General features: G+C 50.0%; 1 protein-coding gene across 1 annotated transcript in view; it reads right to left on the minus strand.

The window, feature by feature from the left end:
- The window catches only part of TDRD9 (tudor domain containing 9), a 74,725-nt gene that overhangs the window by 26,219 nt on the left and 31,063 nt on the right, over positions 1-17,443 (minus strand). Inside the window, exons 13-23 of the mRNA XM_019639209.1 lie at positions 15,483-15,587; positions 11,326-11,423; positions 10,628-10,759; positions 9,800-9,965; positions 9,667-9,730; positions 9,322-9,385; positions 8,999-9,043; positions 8,412-8,465; positions 6,258-6,374; positions 4,977-5,084; positions 2,266-2,366 (exon numbers count right to left, since the gene is read on the minus strand). Coding sequence (XP_019494754.1) covers positions 2,266-2,366; positions 4,977-5,084; positions 6,258-6,374; positions 8,412-8,465; positions 8,999-9,043; positions 9,322-9,385; positions 9,667-9,730; positions 9,800-9,965; positions 10,628-10,759; positions 11,326-11,423; positions 15,483-15,587 — 1,054 coding nt within the window. The remainder of the gene's footprint in view (positions 1-2,265; positions 2,367-4,976; positions 5,085-6,257; positions 6,375-8,411; positions 8,466-8,998; positions 9,044-9,321; positions 9,386-9,666; positions 9,731-9,799; positions 9,966-10,627; positions 10,760-11,325; positions 11,424-15,482; positions 15,588-17,443) is intronic.

The following is a 17,443-nucleotide window of genomic DNA, read 5'->3' on the forward strand; positions in this document are numbered from 1 at the left end:
ACCCCTCCTCTCAGCCACATTGTCCTCCCTGCCCACTCACCCACCCGGGGCCCCTTAACCCCTTAAGCGAGCGCTGGTAAACAGGTACTGCTGACTGAGCCCGGCACTTTCCTCTTTCCTCTGCCGACGCACTCACCCCATCTGTCTTCTTTCTCTACAGGGCTCCTAAGTCTGTCCTTAGAAATAATTCCTTTCAATCTTTAGCCCACATTTCCAATATCCTGCTCTCCCAGAGGTGTCTGCAGCTGTGACATTACACACACACCAACCTTCCTGCCTGGCCTCTGCTGCTGGTCGTCCCATCCACACCCCGGCGGGAAAACCCCACCCTCCACAAGCAAGCAACTAGCCAGAGCCAAGGTCTTCCCGCAGTCCTCCATCTCCTCTGCACCTCAAACATCACCGCTCCGGTTCGCATCTGCCTCCTTGGCCTTGGTTTGCTCTGCAAACACCCACGGTTTATGCTCCATCATTCACTCATTAAGTTCCATGAAACAGTTCAGTCAGAACACTCAGGTCTCCGGATGCCCATCTGCTCACGTTCACACGCGTCCGTCGGCCACAAATAGCACCTGACCTCCAGACCCTCTCCAAAGTCATAGTGGGTTCACACTGGGCTCCCTGGCCACCACCCCACCCTGCTCCACCAGCCCCAGGCCTCCTCCTCCCCAGGGCCCACCTCAGACACCTGAGCAAGTCCCAAGGGATCAGCAGGCACTGTGTGCACTTTGAGTCTGAGACACAGTGTCTTCCTCCAATCACAGGCGCGTTTTCCTCTCCGCCCCTCCCACTGAGCTAAAGGCTCTCGGGGCCACCTGTGCTCACATGCCGTTGGACCTCACCAATTCTGCAAAGACGAGGGTTACAGGCCTCACTCTTTCAAATACTACTCAATGTCATTCTGTCTTATCTGTCGCACAAGAAGTGCTGCTGTTAGGGCCAGCCGAGTGGCTCAGTTGGTTAAGAGCTCGCTCAAGAGTGTGAGCTCTGAGCAACAGTGGTTCGATGCCCGGCCCGAGCTGAGTTGCTGCTGAGCTGCCAACAGGTGGCAGGATGGCTCAGCTAAAAAAAAGAAGTGCTGCTGGTGAACAGGACACTGTGACTTCCCCATGTGACAAGCATGACACTGGTGGTGTGATGAAAAATCCAGAGATAGGAGGAATCGTGTAGGATGTAACTAAAACCACTGCAAAAAGATCCCAGATGCGAGGAGTAAGAAACTAACCCAGAGTCCAATCTGGTCGTGAAGCTTGGTGACAGAAGTGGCTGCACACCCTCCATGAGAGCTCAGGCTGCTGACCACTCAGCTCAGCCCAAGAGCATCCTCATGTCCCCAGAGCCTCAAACAAGCACACAGATGTGCAGTCCTCAGGAAAGACACTTTAGCCATGTGACTCGTTCTAAACAAGTGACTTTACACATATGACCAAGGATCTGACCGTTTGTAATTTGTATCATAAATGTAAGAAAACCTGACACTGTAAATGCAGTTAACCCAGAGCAGGTGTGAAAGTACTTGGGAGATTTTGCCATGGGAGGCATTTACATTCAACATTAACCATAAGAACAGAACTTAAGATGTCTGGTGGAATTTATCCAAATTGAAAATGAATTTAACATGCTCAACTTGAGTTATCAGACCTTAGAGAAAAAAGTAAGTGTTCCTTCTTTACTATTGGGTTGTTGGAAAAGTCATGATGCATTTTTGCAAAGAAAAACAGAAAAAATATGTCATGACTTTTCCAATAACCCAACAGATTTACAAAATTTGTAAATTAAATAAAATTTATAGAATATTAGAAAGTTTTTCTAATTTTAAAAATCAACTTAAAAATATGTCTCTTCAGTGTATAAACATTCCCTCTGGGAAATGAAAACTGGGACTAATGCTCCAAAACATGCATTTGTTCCTGCGATTAAAATAAGGGCAAATGTAACTAAGTTTTTGTCATCCAAAACATTTGGAACAGGTGTTCTAAGTAATTATAAGCAGACAAATTCCATTTCAGGGCACCTTTGGGGCCTACAGAGGGACGTGTTACCAGTGGCGCGTGTCAGTCCAGGGACAACCTGAGGACACTATGTCCTGGGGTCGTCCTCGCCTCAGACCACTGACCACACACTGCTCTGTGCCTCTAAGTTGGTGGGAGCTACATGGAGCAGAGCCGGCCCACATGCTCTCATTCTGAGAGCCGGCTCCTGTAAGCACTGCACACTTCTGGGTTCTTTCACAACCACAATGAAATGCAAAAACAAATGACTTACTTTGCCCCATCAAATACAATGGACTTGACTTGACCGCACTGCCTGAAGAGAGACTGGAGTTGTTTATAGTAGAGGAAGCCGTAAGGAGGGACATGCTTCAGCTGAAAAACACAGCACAGTTGGCATGAGAGCTAACGAGACAGCTATCGCGCACGAGCACGGTTTTTAGCTCACAGTGACACTTTACTGTCTCTAACCACAGGTGCAGCATCTATGAAGAAATGCATTTAAAAACTAATGACTTAGGGCCAGCCGAGTGGCACAGCTGGTTAAGAACATGAGCTCTGAGCAACAGGGTGACCGGTTCGATTCCCACATGGGCCAGTGAGCTGCGCCAGAACTGAGCTGCCACTGAGCTGCCAACAGGTGGCAAAATGACTCAGCTGGTGAGAGCACGTGCTACTAACAACAAGGTTGCCGATTCAACTCCCACATGGGATGGTGGACTCCCCACGTCCCCCAACTAGACTTGGAGCTGATGGGTCCTGGAAAAACACAATGTTCCCCTTCCCCAATTCCCCAATAAAAATCTTTGAAAAAAACTAATGACTTAAATTATACCTAAGTTTTGTTTTTGTTTTTGTTTTTGTTTTTAAAGATTTTTATTGGGGAATTGGGGGGATCGGAACAGTGCTAGGGAATTGGGGGAAGGGGAACAGACAAGTTGCTGTCGTTTTGTTCTTCAGTCTAGTTGTGGTGGACGTTGCTTCACTGGCCCAAGTTGGCACCATCATTGCGCTCTTCCCGGCGAGGCACATCAGTCGCTGGCTTCTGGACGGCTGCTCACTGCGGCTGCTGGCCGCCCATGCTGGCTGCTGGCTACATATGGTAGCCCATGGCAACCCACTGCCACAGGGGCTGCAGCCTACGCCGTCGCCTCATGGGCAGCCCAGCTCCAGGTTGAGCTGTCGTTCAGCATCTTAGCTGTAGAGGGCAGTGTCACTGGCCCTCATATGTGGGATCCGAACCGGGGCCCTCTGGCATCCCAAGCCAGTTCTTAACCATCGCGCCGCTCGGCCGGCCCATATCTAAGTTTTAATAAGTACATGAAAAATAAAGGCTAATTCTTCCCGTTAATAAAAGTCTAACTGAAAAATGAAGACCTGGGCACCACAGCCAGACGTGAATGTGCAGCCTGAGTGTGCCCCCTCCCCGGCCAGGGCGACAGGTGCGCCGAGCTCTGGCTCTGGCAGGAGACCAGGTCCTGCTCTCTCAGGGTCACTTCAGCTCCATGAAGGCGTTGGGTGGGTCAAAAGCCCGGGCTGCGATCTCAGGTCTGGTGCAGTCTCCTGGGACAGGTTATGGCGCTGCCCTGGGACTCAAGAGCCACAGTGCGGGGACCGAGGATGAGGAATCGGCCAGTCAGAGGGTCCACATGCAGCTCAGAGAACAACAGAGGACGTCACAAAGGCACGCTCAGACACATGCGTGCCAAGTATACTTTTAGAGTGCACAAGTAAGGGGGTCATCTGGGGCCCCCAGAGCATGCACCGGCTGGCTCGTGGGTGCAGGCAGCAAGCCCGGCCCTCATGCCCAGCTGAGGGGCCATCAACCAGCAGCGTCCTGGATGGTGCTTCTCACACCAACGCCCCTCCCAGGCAGGAGCTGCATCCGGCCGCTTGAGCACTGAGCTGTCAGTGCTCCTCAAAGATCTCTGTGCCAACCGCTCCAGGAAGCCAAGCCTCTCCTGTCAACCCGTCTCCTGTGACTGACTGCACCAGTAAGTCAGAGGAACTGGAGCTGGCAATGACCACGTGCTCCACCCCTTAGCAGGCACATGCTGACCAGTAAAAGCCCAGTTCCCAGGTGCTTTCGTCTAGGTGTGCCTCCTGACATCATGTGTGCTCAGCTTTAAACAGATGGTCACAGATGGTGGTCCAAGGCCAGTTCCAGCGGCTGACCGTCAGGTTCACCCAAACACATCATTTAAATGCTAATTTCCAGTCCACACCTTCTGGTTCGGATTCTGTGGCTCAGGGCCCTCAAACAGAAATTTAAAAATAAACACACTCTGGTGGTTCTACTGGGTTTGGGGACCACAGTGAAAACTGCAGTGCTAAGCAGCCAACCAGTCACATTTCACTTTGTCAATTAACACGTTACGCGCCAAGCCTGTTTTGTCTTCCTTTCCGTTTAGCCTGCAATATCAGATTTCACCGATATGCTTTCTCTTCAGTCGGTTGTCTGTGGTTCGTGTTCCAGTGCAGTTTAAAAAATTTTTGTTTACCCGTAACAGTGACAATGTCAGTAGAAGAAACATGTGAAAGCGATTCAAATGAAATTAGTTTTCCTAATAGAAGAATATAATTTTTTAAATTGTATATCATCAGTCATCAGTGACTGACGCGGTCCAAACGGAAAGTATAGTGTCAGACATGGCGCTAAACGTGTTAATAAAATGAAGTTGTCAATTGACAAATGTGCTTAAACTTATGGAGAAGTGTCTCAAATCCTTCAAAATGGCACACAACTTCTCAAGGCTCTGTTTTAAGGCCAGGTCTGCAAAAAAGGAAGACGGATGTGCGAGTAGACATGTGTGAAGGTCAAACAAGCTATTAATATAACATCCACTGTTGGGGACAAACCCGTAGTACTTATGAAAACAGGAGCAGCGGAGAAATAAAAGGCCCTGGATGAGCCACACCAAAATGCAGTTCCACCATCTGGGCACCAGGGACCCGAGCCCCAGAGACAGCCTGTTCTCCACCTACCACAACGGTTGTCTTGGGGTCTTTGCCAGCCAGCTCCCTCACCGCCATCTCCTCATCAGGCTGCCCGAAAGTAAAGTAATTTGGATAAAAAGCACCTGCCAGTATCACCTGGAAGAGAAAGTTAGATTCATGAAGTGACAGCATTATTTTATCAGTTTGTCTCACCAATATACTAACCTCTATAATGGGAAAGATGAGTTTATAGAAACAACTAGACCTTTCACCAGAAGGTTGCTGTTCTGGTTATTTCCCAGTAACAGAAACTCTGAACATGGGCTTTCTTCCAGGAGCTTTGAGCCCTTCTCCAGTGGGGTTTAGGGCTCAGCGGGAGCGAACGGTGTAGAAACACGTGCCTCATGGCCAGCAGCCGGCGGCTTCTCCGCCCGCCCTGACCGCTGACTTGTATGGGTCAGGCCTTCCCTGATTTAGATGAAACGCCAGTTGGTGCACTTACATGCAGAGCAGCAGGCTCGCAGCCAATATTCCCTTCTAGAAAGCACCTGCAGAGCCTCTTCTTCAGCACAGCACACCATGCGAAGCACACAGCCGCGGGCCACGCTCCCAGCCCTGCTCCATCTGACACCCAGGAATCTGCCCCTTCCCAGCATCTCCCCAGGATCCACTTCTACCTGCACCGGCCAACGTCTGACGCCATGAATGGACCCTCCCTGGGGACCCCATGTGAGGACCTGAGTCACCTTCTAGGACACACATCCCTCCACATGGTCCCTAAGGTTCCATCACAAAAGCTCACCTCATCATGACCTTCTGAGTTATAACAACATTTTCAGTGCAAGGGAGTAGCTATGTACGTGGAATATTAAGAGCATTTTTTATTCTCTTAAAAGATAAAACGATGGGCCGGCCGAGTGTCTCAGTTGGTTAAGAGCTCGCTCAAGAGTGTGAGCTTGGAGCAACAGGGTTGCCGGTTCAATTCCCGGCCCGAGCTGAGCTGCCAACAGCTGCCAACAGGTGGCAGGACGGCTCAGCTAAAACAAACAAAAAAAAAGCTAAACCGGAAGGACCTCTCCTGAGGCAGTCTAACAGCTGCGCTACTGAAACACGCCTCCAGAGATCTGCAACAGGTCTGGATCATCGACTCAGTGCCATGGAAAACCCAAACTGTGCAGGACCGGTGCTTCCTAGTTCCCAAGCACATTATGGACACTGTGGATCCTGAGCGTCCTCTGACGTGTGGTCAGCTCAGGGAAGGAGGTGGCGCTTTCCCCACTGCAGACCCAGTCAGCAGACAGAACCTGAAGAGGAACCGGGCCTGCACACCTGCAGGATGAACCGCTGCTTGTGTGTGTACTCATGGTCCATGACTGGCCGCCGGGAGTCAACGTGCATGCTGAACTGAGAGACTCGCTTCTTCAGTTCTTCGTACAACTCAGCCACCTACGAAAAGCAGTGAAATGCGACATCTCAAAGTACTGGCGCTCCTCAGCGTAGTGAGATGACAAGACAACACAGACCGCGTCAACCCGTCTGCGGGCCAACACAGCCAACACTAACGGCCCTCTTATCAAAGACTCACGAACAAAAAACTGAACAGATGCTCAATACGATGCTAATGAAATACCAGGACACAAACTTTATGTGCTTCAGGATCCAACTCATAAACACACTCATGAAACACGTAACCACATACCCTGTGGGTATCAGAACAGTGTGCCATGTCCTGTGCTTTAAACACTTCTGAAACCTCTGCCATGAATGTGCACTGCTTCTGTGATTCAAACAAGCTAAGTGACCAATGCTGAACAGTCACCCTGAACAAAAACCCAAAACACCTAGTTGCAATAAAGCTGTTTCACACAAAACATCAAACTGCAAGTGTCTGATGAGAATATAGATGAGAATACACACGTCCAAATACCTCTGAACTGATTGTAAATTAAGTTACCACAAAGTTATAATAAATCACAAAAAGTAAAAACCATACAAACCACAAGTATCAACATAACAGGGAAAAAACAGCTAAAAAGAACTGGGAAGATATAAAAACTGAGGAGGGAGAAACCCTGGGGACAAGAAGGAAGGGCCAAGCCCCCCACGTGTTGGCACGTGTGTATCCATGCTACTGACTCTCTCATAAGGCTGTGGTCACACAAAACCTCTAATTAAAAATCAATTTAAAATTATGCAAGTCACTTTGTATGACCAAATGCAATCAAATCAGAAATTAACAACAAAACAGAATATCTAAAAATATTTCTTTCTCCCTGGAAAGTGAAATACTCTTCAAAAAATTCTGGAGTCAATGGAGGAAACCCACACTGAAAACCATTACAGACGGGGACACCTACACATCAAACATCAACGGGACATGATCCAAACTGTGCGCACAAGAAAATCCACAGCTTTAAATGCTTTTAATAAGAAATACTGACAGCATTACCAAATTAAATACTCAGGAAGACTAAAATAGGAAACCAAAAGACGTGAGGAACTAAATCAATAGAAAAAGCTAAAATTAATAAAGTCCTCCACCATTCCCTTCCCCTCAAAACTCCTACCCAGGAAAATCAAACCAAGAGGAACTCTCTGAAAACACAGGAGAGCAGGCTAAGCATCACACAGCAGGCCTGGGCTGTCCACACTCGGCCAGGCTCCTGAGGAAGCCCTCAACCCTGGACTGCTCTAACTTGGGCCGCCTTGGTTTACCCGAGGCCCTGGACACAACACAGTTTATGGCAGCAATGTGATTTTTGCATGGTGGGGGCCTTGGGCCTTCAGAATCAATGTGACCTCTGGAGGGGCTAGAAACTAAGTAACTAAGGTCAGCCACACGGGCACCCCATGCCTACCTAACCCTCCCTCCATAAAGCCCCAGACACCAAGGCTGGTTGGCAATACTCCATCCCGCTGTCACACGTCACTGCTGGGAGAGTCGATCATCCTCAAGACCCCCTGGGAGAAGATGACAGGAACCTTGCACCTGGTCTCCTCTGGACTCCCCCTCACCCGCCCCGCCCACAACGTGCCTTTCCCTTTTGCTGACTTAGTCTGATCCTCTAACTATAATAGGCCGTAACCGTGAGCATAACAGCTTCCCTGAGTTCTGTGGGGCTTCTGGCAAATCACTGACCCCCTGCCCCTGAACACACAAATCTAACTGAGACACAGAGAGAGGGCACAAGTACACAAGACTCAAAATGAGGAAGATGATGTTATCACTTTGAAGTTATAGGACTGTTACTTATAACGCCATGTAATTATATTAAATATCATATAAATATATATAAGTAGGTACATATAACAATTATACATGAATTATATGAAATATATTATGTTTTACATAAATCTATGTATACAGATATTGATAAGTTATTATATAAATATATAGCAAACATACATACATAAATTCTATTACAGTTGGAAACAGGATATACTTTTCGATGTACTCACGGCTGCCTGTGTACTATGACTTACTTCTCTAATTCTCTTGATTTGAATGTAATTTAACCGTCCCCAGTCAAGTTCAACCTTGAAATACATAAAAGCATAATACTCAATATCAATGTACAAATTACTGCTTTAGTGGGTAACTCATAGTTACTGGAAGGATACATCCTGGCAAATTTAAACACAGGCAGACCCATCAGCAGTCTTTTGAACCTAATTAGTGTAGAAGGAACAACAGAACCTGGTCAGAAACGGGCGGATGCTGCCAAGTTGAGTTTTTTTCAGCCCGTGATGTAAAACTTAGCTGAAAACAGCAAAGGGCAAGGATTCCGGGTTCTCGTTTGCAGCCAACAGCCCAGGCACCACCCACCACCTGCAGGGACTGAGCAGTCACAGCCGGAAGCTCCTGACACTATAGAAGGGTCGCTGCTGCTCAGTGGGCAGCGCCTACAGCAAGTGACAGGCATGTAAGCCCCTCAGCCGGCACCCATTACAGCTATCAGTGCCACCAAGGACTATGCCACCGAGGACTCAGGCTGGCACACATGCAGCTGTCAGGCTGAGTCAGAATGCCTCTTGGGATCTCTGATCCCTGGGGGAACACAGAAACCTACCTTTGGGTGCCGCAGCTCTCCTTTTTGTCTGCAGGCCTGCCACGCCTAAAAAAGCAAGGATCCAGGGCTTCAGAATACATTAGTGGTTACTCAAATGTTCTTTTAAAGTCTAATTTCAACACAGTTTGACCACAGAGAATTTACTAATTTAATTTTTCAATCAACTTCACAAAACTGGACTCCCAGTCCCACCTACTTCTTCCAACAGTTTATTTTTCATGCTAGACTCAAGACCCTGCCACAACTCTCGACAGAGCGAGGTTTATGGCGTGCGAACGCGTAACTGCAGTGGCTGCTATACTGGCGCACAGAGAAAAACTTACTTTAAACGCCTCGACGAGTGCGATACAGTCACTCTGACTGCTGCTGGAGAAATTCACTTTGTTCCTATAAACAGACAGCAACGAGTGTCAGTAGAGCCCAGTAAACAAAGTGGCTCTTAACTCTTTCGCTGTGTTAATTGATTTCAAGTTTGTTTTTTTCCAAAATGTGTCAGAAATTCACAAAAAAACAAATACTTGATATTTTGACTATCTTATGCATTTAATAACAATTTGAGGTACTTTACATAGAAATGACATTATTTTTACATATAAAAATTTCAGATCTATTCATTCGGATATACCCGACCGTCGCGGCACAAGGGTTGAAACACGAGTGTGAAATACCTGTATCCATCCAGGTGCTGCCTGAAAGGCATCACGAAGAAGTTCTTCAAAGACAGAGCTGCCGCTGACAAGGGGAGAAGCAGCGTGAGACAGAAGGCGCCGCAGCCTCCCGCTGCCCTGCCCCCACACCTACCTATGATGAGACAGTCATTCAGGCACCCAAACACGTGTCCCAGGACGATGAGCTTCCCGAGCTGCTGACTGACAGGAAGCTGGGCCAAAACTCGTCCTAAGAAAGTTAATTCACCATCGTGGGGGTTCTCGTCCTCACTCTGCCCACAGACTGCAAGTGCACCAACCTTTGTAAGACAAACAGCACCGTTAGTAAGCACTGACTGCCACTGTTTTCTCTAAGGCAAGGAGTCTAAAACAGGAAATGAAGACAAATTTTGGTGAATAAGGTTCTAAAAGATTACAAAAGTTGACTGTACCAACACATTTTTTTAATTTGATTTTTGGAACTTAGAACACATTTTGTTATTTTTTAAAAAGGATGGTCCTGGGAGCGAACACTCAAGGGCACCCCCACAAGTCTACATAACTCACAGTTTACCAACTAGGGCATGTACAGTACTAAACCAAAGATCCAACTAGCGTATCACACTGATCACGTACAACAAAACATGCTGATTTGTGGGGGGGGGGGAACTTCCTTAATTTGACAGTATCTTTCCTAGAAACCCAAGCAGTGTCAAAATAGAGGGGGTGGGTAGGCAGCAAGTGACAGACGGATGGAGAGGGAAAGCAATGCAGAGGTAGGAACAGAAGTTTCAGCCAGACCACTGAAAGGCGGATGTAAACCACGCGTGGGGTCTGACATCAGTAGCTAGTCATTATACACGCTCTTTCAAGCAAATGCTGAGTGTTTACAACAAACTACCTTGAAGATACTCGCATTATGAAACAAGTGTGTCACAGAAGTCGAGCTCTGCCGCGGCTACCACGCGTGGGACAGGCCTACCTCCTTCAGGAGGAGGACGGTGCGCTCGATGTCGCTCAGGCTGGGCGGGGAGAGGGCCGTGGCCAGCAGAGCGCGGGGCTCCCCCATGTCCAGTAACTTCACTTTCAATACTGTGCTCCCCAATGGACACCGCTGAAAAGGACAAAACTTGAATTGGGAAATAATAAAATAACGAAATCCATGAACCTATTCACATGACTAGCACTTTGGAGAGGGAGAAGCAGAGAGGAGGAGAGAAAGAAAGGGGTGACAGAAGAGAAAGAACAGGAGAGAAGGGAAGAGAGCGGGTGATAAAGAAAGAGGAGAGAAAGGAGGAGGGAGAGGAGGAAGGGGAGAGGAAAAGGGCGAGAGAGAGAGAAAAGGGGGAGAAAGAGGAGACGACAGGAAAAAGGACACACGCCGCCGCCTGCCAATTCCGAAGGAAAGTGAAAGCACACACACAAGGACAACCGAGGCAGCCAGCAGACAGACGCCAGGAAGCGCTGCTCTGGTTAAGACCGTGAGACAGGGCAAGCCCCCAGCAGAAGGCTGGCGCTCAATAAACAGAAGCTGGTACTGGGACTGAGGACGACTTGGGCCAGACAATGATTTTCCCTGGAATCAAAACTATACCTCATTTAAAATTACATCACTTAGACTGTACAGTAAAACTCCATCTATAAAAAGCTAAACTTTGAAAATCACCAAAGTGGGTTTACCAACATCTCCGGAACAACCTGGTCGGGGATGACGCTGTCCCAGAAATCCCGGTGTATCATGCGGTAACAGTATCCTTTAGACACTCGTCCAGCTCGGCCTTCAAAGGAAACACATTTGAGCACTACTTGGCACAAATTACTTTAATATTAGCATACAGATATACTTAGGAGAAACCATTAAATATTAAGAAAAACCTTTGTTATCTTCTACTAGACCAGGTCAGTAAGAACCTTCTAGAATAAGTTAGTGTCAGAAGTCATCTTATACATACAATTAAGTGCTGGCTTCTATCAGTGATCTGTAGTACGAAACCCAGTGCATATTTCTAACAAAACCACCTGTGCCCTGACACTCAATGGAGATCAACACGTATCAGAGCCGCACGTTTCCCACAGGTGCGTAGTTCACACAGGTGGAAACACAGAGCTCACCGAGCAAGAGCAGAGAAGCTGCCAAGAGCCGCAGGTCCTCCCCGTGAACGGCTGTGCAGGGAGATGTCCCCGGGCTGCGTACCACTCCGCCCGTCGCCCGTCCTGTCACCTCTGCCAAGGCCCCCTTCCCAGTGAGAAGGTGGGTACGTGCGAGGGCTCAGCGCCCAGCCAGCTGGCGGACATCATCACAGAAAGGCTATTCTCTTGAAACTGTCTGTATTGCTTGTGGAGTAAAAACTCCTTTAGCCCCAAACAATAAAATCTCCTGAGAGAGAGTGGGGGGCAGCGGGGGTATCCTTAATAAATACTCAGCTGATAAAAAACGGGGCAGCCCGGGAAGGGGCTTCCTTCCCCACGTGTGGAGTCAGAAAAGACGGAGGGGGCATCTGGATCACCCCCCGGGAGGTGGACTGGACAGTCCAGACTGTCACCACCACCGTCACCCCACCTTATCTGCAAATGACAGGGCTAAGCAGGAAATCCAAGGTAATTACAAAAAACACCAACAACTCCAGGAACTAATGAGTGAGCGCAGCAGGCACAGGACACAAGACCGACACAAAACCCGGGCACATTTCATACTAGAACAAATGCAAAAACCGAAATTAAAACCACAATGCTAGTTACAGTCGCTCCAAATAAAGTTAAGTACTTCAGTGTAAACCTAACAACACACGTACAGGCGGAGTGCTGACAGTGACAGCGCTGCTGCAAGATGTCAGGGATGCCCAGGTACGTGAGACACACCGAGCCCAGGGGCTGGGAGACGACATGGTAGACGCATCGTTCCCCACACTCACCTACAGGTTTAACGCAGCTCCGAAGAAAAGCACAGCAATGTTTTGGGGTGTAGACAAGCTTAGTCTACAGTCTATGTGGGCAGGCAAAGTGCAACAGCTAAGACAAGTTTGCAAATGAAGACTGAGGGGGGAGGAATCAGTGTGCTTTACATTAAATCTTACTATATAGTTATCAATACAGCGTGGGGGCAAGACATGGATCAATAGATCAGAAAGAACTGGAGAGAGACCCACATGAGTCACCCAAGTGACGCTCGCAGAGGTGCAGAAGCCATTCCATGGAGGGAGGACCATGGGCTGGAGCGACTGCCACCCACGGGCGAAGAAACGGACCTCGACCCAAACCTCACACCTTGTGCAAAAATTAATTCAAACACATCACGGATGTAAATGAGAAATACAAAACTATGAAACTTTTACAAGAAAACACAGGAGAAAAATCTTTGCAAGCTAGGACCAGGTAAAGCGCTCTGACACGTGACACCAAGAGCACAAGCCATACATAACAGGACAACTGATCAACCGGACCTCATCGAAACGTAAAACGTTCTCTAGAAGACGCCGTTAAGACAAAAAGACAAACTACAAAATGAAATGGGACAAAGTATGCATAAAGCACATATCTAACAAAGACAGTATCTAGGGCATATAAAGAACTCAAAACTCAACAGTAAAAATGCAAACAATCCGGGTGGCCGGATGGCTCAGTTGGTTAGCATGCATGCTCTTAACAAGGTTGCCGGTTCGACTCCACATGGGATGGTGGGCTGTGCCCTCCAACAACTAGATTGAAAACTGAGACTGGGTCCTGGAAAAGACACACTGTCCTGGAAAACAAACAAACAAAAAAAACACATTGTTCCCCAATAAAGTTTTTTTTAAAACGCAAACAATCCAATTAGAAAATGGACAAAAGATGAAGACATTTCACTACAGAGACACAGAAAGGCAACCAGGAGCAGGAAAAGATCTCACCTCATTAGCCATGAAAGACATGCAAATTAAAGTCACAATGAGGTGTCATTGTGTCTTTTAGAATGGCCAAAGGAAAAACCAGTGGGAAGGCCAGTTCTGAGGAGGGAATGGCTGTACCATGGCCCAGCTGCACGAGGGGTCAGGGCAGCTTCCTGTCCACTACACAGACCTGCCACACGACCAGTAAGTGCACTCGGCGGCACGGGCCCCCGAGACGGGACTTGTGTCCACACACAACCTGTGCGCCAGGGAACAGGGGCCGAGAACGGCACCACTTGATGCCCGCAGCCAACGAGGGCAGAATGAAACACCCTTACAGGAACGAGGAGGAACTGCTGAAACGCGCAGCAGCTGGTGCATGTGTCTGAAGGACGTTATGGCGAGCGAGACGAGCCAGTCTCAAAAGGTGACACACAGCATGACCACATTTATACAACACCCTCTAAACGACAAACTACAGATGTGAAGCAGAGCCGCGGGGCGGTGTGGCTACAGGGGAGCAGCAGGCAGTCCCCTCGAGGCGATGGAAGCACCTCGTGTCCTGCTCATGGTGGTGACACAAATCTGCACGTGGCAGCAAAATACAGAGGAAGACGCGCAGGACAGCGTGTGAAACTGGGGGACTGACTGAGGCCAGTCTCGGTGCCTGCTGGCTCCTGCGCCAGCTCTGGAAGATATCACCACTCGCACACTGGGCTGAGGGCACAAGGGACGCTATGTCCTACTTTTGCAACTTCCTATAGGGGAAAATTTTTCTAATTATAGACATTTTGAACTTACGAAAAGATAGACAAAGGTTAAAACTTCTATAATCTGAAGACTGACCCAAAGATCATCACTTTTAACATTTTTGTGTATTTATTTCTAGTCATTTTGTCTAAGCACGGTTTTGTGTTTGGAGGGTGTTTCGGGTGGGGGAGGTTAAACACAGTGAGATGGTTACAGCGTAATGTCCTTTTCTTCACTTCGCTTTATGACAATGCACAACTCAGCATGAGGCTTTCCCAAGTGCTGAACTCTTCCCGCCATGCTTCAATGACTACTTAACATTCTCTCTTAGTCCCTCGCTAGGTGAGTCATGTCCAGAGAGGTGACACAGCAAGGTGGTCATGAATGTGGCTGAAGCCAGGTTTCAGGGTCCCAATTTCAGCCCCACCCCTTCCCACGTAACCCGAGCAGGCTGCTCCGTGTCTTGGCTGCATCATGGAGGAAAGGTGTAGACAGCACACTGCCTCCTAGGTTGGCCCAGGAGTGTGACACGTACACGTGAAACACTCAGCACCGTGCCCGCGGGGTGGCAGGCGTCTGTTCTGGACATCACAGACTTACTGCCCAGCAGGGGCTCTAGGAGGCCCCTTCACCCCCCCTCCCCAAAAGGCTCCAGAGAGCACAGACCTGTCTCAGTCCCCCAGCATGCTGTCCCCTGGAGTCAGTTCCCACAGGCGACCATAGCGACCTTCCCAGGCAGAGCTCGCCTGCACCCCTACTGTGGCCGAAGTCCCAGCCGCTAACAAGGGACTCCCCACCTTCGTCCCCCGTGACACATGCACGTGGCAGCAAATGCTGCTGAACCCTCTGTGCCACCTGTCGGAGAAGTAACCCTAGAAAGGCCAAAACTTGGACAGAAGTCAGAGGAGGGGTTTCCAACAGGTAACGAAGTGTCCACCTGGCTTCCAGAACTTTTACTAATTCACTGTGACAAACGGTACTGCTGGGAGTGACAGGATGCTTATCCATTATGTGCAGAGACTGTCACCTACTTCAGAGCACAAGCGAGAATCGCGGTTTATGTGGACAGTCTGACAGTATGAGATGTTGTTGCTTAAATCATAAAACCGGCTCCAACAAAGGAGTATCTGAATAAGAGTAAAAGCACAGAGAACAAAGATTTTAAAAAGACACCCGAGTGTGCCACCAACCCTTCACTCTGCTGGGACACACACGCCTTACCTTTTCTCTGGTCACAGCTGGTCTTCGAGGCCCAGCTCAGTCGCAGACTCTGATAATTTGTGTCTTCATCACAAACCAGAGTTCTGGTCAAACAAAAATCTATAACTGTCATTTAAAAAAAAGGGGGGATGTAAACAGCATGCCAACAAGAAGGACCTGTGAAATAATCACAATGCACAGTGAAAAACTAAACCAACACAGAAGCCTCTGAAAGCGCACCGCCCAGGCGGGCGCTGTGGCCACTCTGTCTCCTAAGGACTGGCAGTCTGGGCATAAAGAACAGAAGCCTGGAGGACCGCCATGCTATCTGCCCACAGTCCCCAGGCACAACGGCCGGCCGTGCAGAGGTGTGGGGCCTGGAGCCCTGCTGCTCAGTGTGTACATGGGGTCCTCACCTGGGAGCCCATGTGACAGAGGCCCCTGCGCTCCTTCCGTCCTGCCACAGAAAGCTGGCTGTCTCTGCAGCACCCCCACACTGGCCGCCTGAAGGAGCAACGGGTGTCCTCACCCCTGGAGACCCTGCTCCTGAACTGCACCACGACCGCCCGCCTCCTCCGGGCTCCCAGGCCTCTCAGGCTCTCAACCCCACTCTGCCATCCTTTGCGATGATTCTGTACCCACGACAGCAATGCCAGCAGCACCCAGCCTCTCAGGTCCTGAACTCTGCTCCCACCATCTCATCTTCATTTCCATGGCCACACCCAACGCTGTCGTGACCCCTTCCCAGCTCAAGGCCAAGCCTCTCTCTCCAGAACCAGAACCAGCTCTCCTCTTGCTGTCTCGGCCCCGCCGTCCGTCCACCTCTGGACCTGCCGAATGCCCCGCACACCTCCGCCGCAGGACCTCACTTCCCTCCGGACCAATCACAGGCCCAAGGGCCTGGTGCATACCTTGAACTCCCTGCCCCTTCTCACTCTGCTTACCCAGTCCTGGTCGTTTACAACTCTCCACCCACCCTGTGCAGCTCAAGCGGCCAGCAGCTGCCTGCCTCTTCAGTTCCTGGCCACTACCTCGAGTGGCCCCCGTCCAGCCACGCTCCCACTCTGTGGGTACCTGTGTTACGACTTCTCCTCAGAGCCCTAATGCTTGCTCCCAGCCTCGCAGTCACCTGTCATCTGGCCACCAGACCTCCAGCTCAACGAGGAAGCTGCGGCAGTGAGAAGGGCAGGCGCTCCCTGAGCCTCACCTCACAAGCCCTTCTGTCCCCATGCGCCGGCCGGGCCGTGCAGGGGCCAGGGGCAAGCCGCTGCCCACAGGCCCCGCGGAGGCCAGCCCATCTCCCATCCCAGCCTCCATCACCATCGTCCTCTCGCCCCTGCACAGCCGGCACCTCCCCCATCACCCAACCAAAAGCATGGGGGTCCCCCCCCCAGGAAACGTGATCTCCGGCCCCACCCCCTCAGTGGCTGCGCCACTCTCTGCCCCTTTTCTAGCCAGTGCCCCTGAGTGTCACCTGGCCTCACTGTCTCCACTCCTCTCCCCGCGTTCCTTCTTGAGCCCATTCCAAGCAGGCTTGGCCTCCATTGAAACTGCTCGTCAAGGTCACCAACCACGTCCACGCTGCTAAACCCCACAGCAGATTTTCAGTCTTCCTCACACCTGACCTGCCATCATCAGGACATGCCTGTTTGCCCGACGTCCTCAGAGCGCTTTCTAATTAGGGCCCTAGGACTTGGCCGGCTGCCCTCTGCAGCCCCTTGTCTCCCGTCTGAGACACCGCGCTGCCTGCCCCCTGCCCAGGCACACACTGGACGCCCGGCCACCCCCTACTCCTCTGCCCTGATCTCCAGGCTCACACAGCCTTACCGTGTCCCAGTGCAGGATCCTCACCGCCCTGCCGTCTCTCACCCCCAGGAACCCCGCACCGCCCGTGTCTTGTTCCTCCGGCTGCGGTGCAAATGCGACTGTGCTGTCTGGTCCCCCATGTGTTCTCGTCCAGATTCCTGACGCCACCCCCCCCC

The sequence above is a fragment of the Hipposideros armiger genome, unplaced genomic scaffold (genome assembly GCF_001890085.2).
Source record: "Hipposideros armiger isolate ML-2016 unplaced genomic scaffold, ASM189008v1 scaffold_43, whole genome shotgun sequence".
Lineage (NCBI taxonomy): Eukaryota > Metazoa > Chordata > Mammalia > Chiroptera > Hipposideridae > Hipposideros > Hipposideros armiger.